Genomic DNA, 9265 nt, shown 5'->3' with positions numbered 1-9265 from the left:
AGGGCATGGCACCCAAGAGGTTAAGTCTCTGGGTGGGGGAAGGATATGGCAGGCAAGGGGTTAAAAGCACGTGTGTGGTGGGGGGCTCAAGGCTGAGGGAAATGGCAGCCAAGGAGTTAAGTGGGAGGTGAGCAGGACGACATAGTACTCAAGGGGTTAAAAGCCTCTGGGGGGGGCAAGGGGTTAAAAGCTTGGGAGGGGACTAAAGGCTGAGAGGGAATGGCACACAAGGGGTTAAAAGCAGGGGGGCTCAAGGCCAAGAGGGGCACAGGGACATACACAAAGGGTTAAAAGCATTAGGATCTTCAAGGTTAAAGGAGTAGTGGGCTGGAGGGAGGGTGGGCAGACAACAGAGCGCACCCCCAAGGGTTAATGGGTTGGGGAGGGTGGGATCTGAAGGATTAATAGGTGAGGGGGGCAGGGAGGGAAGAGGTTAATGGGGAGGAGAGGCCATGGGGCAGGGCAGGGGGGCCTTCATCAAGCTGAGAAGGCCAGGGGAAGGGGAGGCAGCAAGGGAGGAGTTGGTAGGTGCCAAGGTGATGGCACAAAGGGGGTTGGGGCCGTCACAGTGTTGGGGAAGCTAAGAGGTTAATACACGTGGCCCCACCTCCTGCCCCCACCCCTGGGAAGGGGGCAAAAGAGAGATTCAGTTGGTGCCTGAAGTGAGATCCTGTTGCCATAGGGCTGAGGTGGGCAGAGGGAGGAGGAGGAGGAGGGGGGGGGGCCTGGGCACCAAAGGGTTAACGAGCTATGTGGCTCCTTAAGTTGAAGTGGGAGGCTGGAGGACACAAAGAGTTACCTTAAAGGGGCCATGCATGCATGTGGGGCTTGGGAAGAAGCTGGAGGAAGGAGGCAGCATAAGTCAAACAAGTGTTGCCTGGCTGGCAGGGTCCAGGCCAGGCAGGGAACTTCCCTTTTAAAACCCTGCCTTTTTTTTTTATTATTATTATTATTATTAACCAGTACAGATTTAGAATAAGCCCTGCCTTCCCTTAGCAGGGCTTCTTATTTTTCTCCCTTGGCTTGCTCCTCTCTAGGGAGAGTCACGTCCCTTCTCCCCTCCTGCTCTCTCTTTCCTGCCCCCTCCCTTTTTTCTGTAAGGAAAGCAGCGTCCATTCCTCCCTTTAAAATATTTCACCCACATTATGGCAGTGTACATGCACAACAACCTGGCCCGGATCCAAACTAAGCTGCCGCCACAACTTTGACCCTCCGTATGGCTAGGAGCCAATAAACCCGGCCCAGTTTCAGACTTTGCTAATGCAGGACTTGCTCCCTCCTATAAAGATGGACCTCTGTAAGGGCTGGCTCATTCTGAAGAAGACATGTCCTTCTCCCATCCCCCAAGCTGAGTTATAGGTGTTCCTGGGATCCAGGAAAAGGATTTTTTTTTTTTTGGTGAGGAGTGACAACTAGACCAGAACCTGTTAGGCTTGGTGCTTCTATTTACAGAGGAAAAGCGGTCCCTTCCTGAGCAGATTTCTCCATACTATAAGGGAGGCCCATAAATAGCTCTGTGGTCCTTTAAATTGTCACAAAAGTGACTGCCCCCATGATTTGGTTCATAATCTGCATGCCTGTAGCAACCTAAAATAAGTGTCTTCTCAGCTTCTGTAGTTCCCACATGCAGGAAAGTTGTGTTTTTTTGGCCAAATCTTCAAGGGCTGGGGATGAGAATAAATAACCCCTCACTTCTCTTGACTCTCAGAGGAAACGGCATGAGGCAGCAGGCAGTATTTTACTGGCCTAGCCTGACTGCAAGGTTGGATCGAATCTGAGGCACAAGTCAGGTCAAAACATGTCCTGGTGGTGAGTTGTATAAAGCCAACCAGTATGAAGGTAGCAGCTGCTGTAGTGCAGGGAAAGGTGTGATGAAGTTTCAGCATATCACATGTTCCTGTTAGAGCTTTTTTTTTTTTTTTAAGGAAATAGAACATACACACACACGCACCACGTGTACAAGCCTATGAGTCACACAGACATAAGAGCTTTTTCAGACTGTGAAGGCTGGCACTCAAGTTCCTCTCTCTGACTGCAGATGTCTAACCAATACCTGAGGCTATGTCCATTCTGGGTTTCTGTATGTGGGCAAAACAGAGGTGAATGAGGCAACAGATTCACTGGTGTCCCCATTTGAGGCTGTTTAAAGCTCAGTATAATTGGTTTCCTGGCTGGTATTGTCTATATAAATGGATTCCAAGAGCTGGATGAAGACTAAGGGTGAGATTGTCAAAAGTGCACAAGTGATATAAGAATGCAGGCTGTGGTGGAAGTTAGTTGGATTTGGGTGCTCTTGAAAAACCCACCCTAACATTAAGGTGAGTGTATGGAATGTATTGTAAATATGTATATCAACCTGAGCTTTTCTTCTTTTTAATTGAAATTGCATCTGAGCTTGCTTAAACTCCACTAGCAATTACACTGCTTTTTCTGAATTTGGAGATGAGTTTGAGAGCACCTAAATTGCCACCATTTCAGGCCGGTGGCAAGACATGCAGCTGTTTGCTTCCCTGCCTGGATCTTCAAATAGTAGCTTTGGTGGAAGTGGTGCACTAGGTACAACAGCAGGTGAATGCCTTGCTGAATGCCGAATACAGAAATGCCTCTGAGAACCTGTCCCTGTTTTACAGTTTAAGATGCCCAGACTCCACATGGTTAAGCATAAATGGTAAAATTGTCAAACTTTCCTGGAGTCCATTGAAAATCACTTGGACTTTGGGTGTTTTTGAAAATGTTGCCCTTAAAGACACCTTTGCAGAATTCAAGTGTCTCATTGTTTCTTCTGTCCTTCATGTTTAAGCTTTCTCTCAATCTCTCCATTAGGAGGGTTGTTTAATTATGAAAACCACATTTGTGCAGTGCCTTGATGAGGTCTGGAGCATCCCTTGATTATTTAATGCAGCCTAAGACTATATAGCTGTTACTCTAAAGTGAAAGGTATGGTTATAGGATTCTGCTGAGAATTTGGGAGGTAAATGTTTAGGTTGTCTCCCTTAAAACCTGCATTGAGCAAACTATGGGTGCCCAAGCTGAAATAAAATGCTGCAACAAAGTCTCTTTGTAGCTTACAACAGAACATGTCATGGGAAGGTGATGGAATAAAGGTTGTGGACCTTGATGCATAGATGTCCATATGGGTCAGGTGTGAGGAACAAGGGTTATGGTGTCTCTTTAATCAAGCAAGGTTTTGGTTTAGGTCTCTGAATGAATGCTGGCCAAAGCATAAGTGTTGCCATTACTATTTCAGCTCCTGGCTCGAATTGAGCGCATGGAAAGGAGGATGCAGCTGGTGAAGAAAGATAATGAGAGAGAGAAACACAGGATTTTTCAAGGGTATGAAACAGAAGAGAAGGCTGAGTCGGAAGCATCTGACAAATTACAGATTGAGTACCAGCAGGATCTCCTGGAGACTTCCCAGACCCTGCCTCCCAAACACTTCTCGTATGGAAGAAATGGAAAGGGACATAAAAGGTACAGAGTTGCTTCACTACCTTGCTTGTAATGCATCAGTGGGGGTGTACATGCATCTTCTGTCAATCACTTCACCTGGAGAACAGGCAACATAGCAACTGTTAACTCCATGCCAAGTCTCCCACACCATTTGATGACTCCTGCAAGAATCTTGGGAGCTTCTTAGCTGAGAGAAACATTCAGATAACAAATACAAAGCATTTTCTATATTATATAATGAAAAAAGGGACATGCCAGGTCTTATGAATAAGGGGTAATTTAATACAGCTCACTTGTGGCTTTGCCCTTCTTAGTTATGTGACTGTTCCTAATTTGAAATAAAAGGCATCCTTGAAATAAAAGGCATCTAGAGCCATCATTCTTGGTTTTCACTGGCTTAGGAGCAACATGAGCAGCATTAATCAAAGAGCCACAACAGTTTGTACCCCAAGGTGAATTTTTGTTGCTTAGTTTGTAATAGTGCTGGAACTATTTGCATCCCTATGGGGGAATGTACTTGTACTATGATAGTGTGTGTGTTGCATTATTCATGATTACAGGAAAGGCGGCTCCAACACATGTGGAGGAGATAGGGGGGTAACATTGTCTAAAAAGAGCCAGAGGTGATAAGTTTAAAAGTCACTTGAGGGTCAGGAGTTACAATCTTACTATTGCTAACCAAAGAAATAGGGTAGGGAATTAATCTGTTTCCATCACTGAGCGATTTGCCTACCTTTTGTCCAAGAGGCTTATGGCTTTGGTGATGCATTAGGTGTAGATGGGAATGCAGCAGTAAGGTGCACTTTCCTTTTATTAAAAGGACACTGGCAATTTGAAAATACTAGTTCTCTCCAAAAAACCTGTCTGCTGTTAGGTAACACTCTTGTCAGCTTGTTTGCTCTGTATTTGACAGGATAAGTTCCCATATTGTCTTGATTAGTGTCACTACCTGTCTTGGACGCAGAGGTGATCATCACATTCTCTTCTAGAACCTGTAGGTTCTTATACTTATCACTGGGAGCCAAGCACTTGGGTTGGGAGGGGAGCAGAAGCATGTTACATAGGAGGTCAGTGGCAGAGCTGGGAATGGAAACTCTTCTGACTACCAGTCTCATGGCCTCACCCTTAAACTACACTGCCTGTCATCACTCACACGTTGTTCTTAAGGGAGCTGTCAGTCATGTTGTTCCTGAGGCCATGGAAGTAGGTATTGTCTAACAGCATCAGCAACAGCAACAAATGACTGAGGGAGCAGGAGGATGTGATAGGAGGAGAAATGTATGTGTCCTTGCTCTAAATGCCAGAGGAACTGGGAAAACCCCCTACAAACTTTTTTTGAAAGAACTGCTCTTTGCAAGTGGAACTATCAAAGACAGATTAGTGAACTTCACAAAAATTTGGAACTATCTTTTAATGTTCATCTGGCAGTGAATTTTTATAGCTGTTGCTATCTCCTCTTCTCCAGTTATCCAAGTCCCTGGAGTCTAGATTGGTTTCCTTTTGTTCATTTGTTTGTCATCTCATTGAGGTTGGGATGTTTTTAATTAAAATAAGAAATTGTTTATGTGGTGGTTGTTCCATGCCCAGAATTCTTTGCGTGTGTGGAGCTGCTTTAGACATGAAAGTATATTACTGCAGCACACCCTACAAAGGGATATCCTTAAAAGAGGACTTGCAGTTTCAGTTGATGTAGTGAGCAACTGTGGGTTGAGAGTGGTAGCCTAGGGAACACGATGCATTAGTCTTCTGAAAAGTGCTTCTTGTTCATTTACCCACCAGTCCCCTTCTGGTACCCTGCCTGTCTGCACTGCTGACCTTTCTCCCTCTTTTAACAGGAAGTCGGCGTTTGGAAGTGCAGAGAGGAAAACTCCAGTTAAAAAGCTGGTGACTGAATTTTCAAAAGTCAAAAGCAAAACTTTGAAGCACTCTCCAATGAAAGAGGAGTCAAGTAGCTCTTTACCTGAAACTGTTTGCAAACGTGAACTGAGGAGCCAAGAGACTCCAGAAAAAACCCGATCTCTAGTGGACACTCCACTAAAACCATCCACCCCCTTGCGAGGTCCCAGTGCCCATCCCAAGGATAAAAGTTTTTCCAGCGATATAGAAGATCTGCCATACCTCTCAACCACAGAAATGTATTTGTGTCGTTGGCATCAGCCTCCCCCATCACCATTGCCGTTACGAGAGCCCTCCCCAAAGAAGGAGGAGACTGTAGCAAGTAAGCTATAAAGAACATGCTCATAGCCAGGTAGTGGTCAGTTTGACGCATCCTTGCGTGCTTGGTATTAAAGGCAGAGTCTTGGCAACAATAAGCGAGTAGTGGCAACAAAAGTCCTCATCTACTGGACAGATGCTCTGCTGGCATGGAAGTATGTGGAATTGCCACAGAGATTCCCTGCACCATTCCCTGAATACTGGTGATATCTGCGAATAACAGAATGCCAGGCGTGGAAAAAGATCAAAAGCCACAGGTGGCTACTGCAAGACAGTGGCACGCTTTTGCAGAGTATTTACATATAAGGCTGCGACTTTTGTTGTGTTAATTATTAGTAAAATCTGTGACAGGCTATAGCAAAAGCGGTGTTCATAGAAAAGCTACCCAGCTTGCTTGGTGCAGACTTACAATAGCTCTACAATAATTTACCAAGTGATGTCCTGGTTGAGGAAGCATGGTCACATGGGAGGTATAGTTTGGAGGGTTGGTGCCCCATCTTTTCTACAGGTGAACATGCCTGGCTGAACTATGTTTCCCATGATTCTATGCATTCTCTCTGAGTGGCAGGTGTCTCCTAAAGCTCATGGAGTTTCTGTGACCAAATTGTAGCCTTACTTACATGTAATCTTGTGAAGGCAAAATAATAGCAATATAACTTGCCTCTCTGAGTATTTCTACATACACTTATATCTAAATCTTCAGATCTTGGCTGCTTCATGAGATAGATGTGTAAAGGGGACTTCATTTTGCCTGCATTAGGAATTCCCCATTTTTAAAAATGTATGGTGGTAGCAAAAACAGAAGTGCTTGAAGACACAAGGCACTGATGACTGCTTGCATCTTACTGGCCATGTTTTTTTAGGCCTTTTATGAGGACCTCTAGACTAGGGATTGGCAATCTATGGCCCATGAGCTGGATCTAGCCTGTGAAGTTTGAATCTGGCCTTTGGTGGATGGGGAGACAGGCAGCACACAGTGGTGGGGGCCACAAAAGGGCTGTCCCCAGATTCTTCTGCCTGCTCTGTGCTGTTTATCCTGGTTGAGTCCTCTGCCACATTCCACCTCTCATCTCTGCAGCCCCAGCCCTACCTGCTTTCTACTGTTGCCACTGAACTTGCCCCTCATCATGGCTATTGGCTGTGAGAATGTGACACTTGATGATGACCATAAGCAGAGGCTGCTGGGTGGGGGGGAGCCTGCATGAGAGCAGAGTTGAGGAGTGGCAGCAGGGGATTGGCAGCCTCAGGTTGTGAGCATTGCAAGATGTGGCCTGCTGTTCATAAAGGTTGCCAGGCCCTTGGGGGCCAACCTTTTTTGCAGGCATGCCACAGATTGGATCCACTCCCTTCCTGAGTGCCAGTCCAGTCCCCTTCCCCCTGTCCCATCTGCTGCTCTGCTCTCTATCCTATGCTGCCTGTCCTATCTGCTGCTCTGCTTTCTGCTTCCTGCCTTATTTGCTATTGTGCTGCTAGCTCCTCCCTGATCTGTGTGGCACACACAGGCTGCTGCTGCCTGTGCCACAGTTTGGGTACCCCTGTTCTAGACACTAAGACACCAGAAGCCAAAAGCTGTAGGAGCCTTGTCTTGTCTGTTCCTCCTCCCACCCCACCATCAGCTCCACCATTATGGCTGGTGGTGGAGCTGAATCTGTGGTAGGAACCTTTTTTATAGAAAAGGCCAGTGTACAGACAGATTGTGACCTCTGACTTTGTCCAAGGTGAGCTCCACTCCTTTCCATCCTGCCCTGGACACGTGCACGCAAAAGGTCTTGCCTTAGCAGATAACTCATTTGTAATAGCTGGGCTGCCAAAAGGAACCTCTGGGTGCAGAAAATAATCTACAAATCCCAAAGCGAATTCTTACATGCCTACCTTACTTCTGCAGAAGATGACTAAAAAGCTACTCAGCTGGGGTGGCTTTGACAGGGGGTTTGAACTAGATGGCTTCCTGAGGGCCCCATCCTATCCTTTTCTCATGTGATTTGAACTGCCCAGAGATGCTTCACCTGCTGCTTAGCAGAAGGACCTAATGTGATACAACCCTTGCATGCTTCACTCTGATAGGTGACACATGTACAGGGCTGTCTTCAGAAATAGGCTATTCTGCTCAGCAAAGCACAGTAGCATAATGATGGGTGGTGATTGAGGCACAAACCTCAGGTATTTTGTTTGGGTAGGGGGAGGGGGAACAGCTGGAATGGAGCTAGAGAGGTGCCTTATCCTTCTCCCTCCATCTCTCTGCACCTCCCTTAGAGTGGCTTTGGCTCTAGCAGCAGGGAAGATAGAAGTAGCAGCAGTGCACAGTGTGGGAGCAGCAGTCGGTGGTTTGCTGTTGCTGGGGGAGATGTCGCCTCCTTTTTTGCTGCTGAAAGCTGGTGTATTTTATTGGCTGCTCAACACATTGGCAGCAAAAATAGGAGGTGACATCATTCCCAGCAACAGCAAACCACCAGCCACTGCTCCTGCAGCATGCACCACTGCCACCCATGGTGTAGTACTGTCCTGTTACATCTCTGGCAAGGAATATGGATAGCAAGGCTTAAACTAGGGTAATTAGAGCAGACAGCTACCCTGTTTTTTGGATGGGGAAGTTTTGTTTTAATGTTAACTCCTTAATTCACCACATGCTTGCCGCTCAGTTAATTCTGAGCTCTAGCAGGTTTTCCTTCGTCCTAGGTGATGTCTCAGCAGTATGCCCTTTGGAAGGGAAAGGTGATCTGTTACTAGAGCGAATATTTGCCCAGACTAGGTTAGTAAGTAAACCAGGAAGTCTAGCTCAGGGTTGGCAGTGACAACAGCTTGGGATCAGACATGCCAGTTTCTGTGGCATCTTCCCCTTCTCTCGTATTACACTAGGAAATAACCAAACGATTGCTAGCTTTGAAGTGACCTTGGAGATCTGAGAAGTGAAAGCTCAGCTTTAAGTTCTATGCTTTTAGCTGTCTCTGCAGTAGTAGTGATTTGAATGAAGCAGGTTCATTGTGGTATATTCTGAGCTTGATTGTTTACATGGTTATTACATATCCGGTCAAATGAAATTGTCAAGCAGCTTCCGATTCATTGTTGAGAAATGTTGTTTCTTACTGAGTTGTTGCTGATATGACTTCCCCCCTCAGAGTTGCAGATGAGTCCTTAAAAATCTGGATGACTTGCCAAAGAGATCTAGCAGGAGAAAGGCTTGCTCTAGGGCTTAAAACTCTACCATGACTTGTTCTTGTCTGATAGTTATGGTGTTCATGTAAATATCCCACAGAATCACTTGAAGCTGAAAACTATTGCCTTTCTAGAATGAGCTATGAATACTAGCGTTGAGATCCATTATTAAATGTGACCCGTGACAATCTACATTGGGAACTGCTCATACCATGGCATAAATACCTTGCCAGTAAACAAGTTGAAAATCCTTTTTCCCCCATTTTCCTATCCACCAGGTTTGGAGTCCAGGTACTGCAGTTCCCTAGCAACAACAGCTCCTAGCAGCAAATTAATAGTAAAAGAATCCTGATTTGTTAAGAGCGAAGGAAGTCTTTGCAAATTACTTTCTTTAATGAGCAAAGGGATATGTTTTGAGATTAGCCACTGGTTTTTTTGCATACTCTAG

The 9265-nt window shown here is 45.8% G+C and overlaps 1 protein-coding gene across 2 annotated transcripts in view; it reads left to right on the top strand.

Annotated features, from left to right (window-relative positions):
- The first annotated feature begins 3228 nt into the window (after positions 1 to 3228).
- Positions 3229 to 9265, top strand: part of MSL1 (male specific lethal 1 homolog) — an 11869-nt gene continuing 5832 nt past the window's right edge. For both annotated transcript variants that reach the window (XM_025202923.1, XM_025202924.1), the window contains exons 1-2: positions 3229 to 3471; positions 5286 to 5668. In XM_025202923.1, coding sequence (XP_025058708.1) covers positions 3269 to 3471; positions 5286 to 5668 — 586 coding nt within the window. In that variant the 5' untranslated portion in view covers positions 3229 to 3268. The remainder of the gene's footprint in view (positions 3472 to 5285; positions 5669 to 9265) is intronic.

The sequence above is a fragment of the Alligator sinensis genome, unplaced genomic scaffold (assembly GCF_000455745.1).
Source record: "Alligator sinensis unplaced genomic scaffold, ASM45574v1 scaffold886_1, whole genome shotgun sequence".
Classification (NCBI taxonomy): domain Eukaryota; kingdom Metazoa; phylum Chordata; order Crocodylia; family Alligatoridae; genus Alligator; species Alligator sinensis.
Note: the sequence above shows the minus strand (reverse complement) of the source record. Positions and strands in the feature narration are given on the sequence as shown.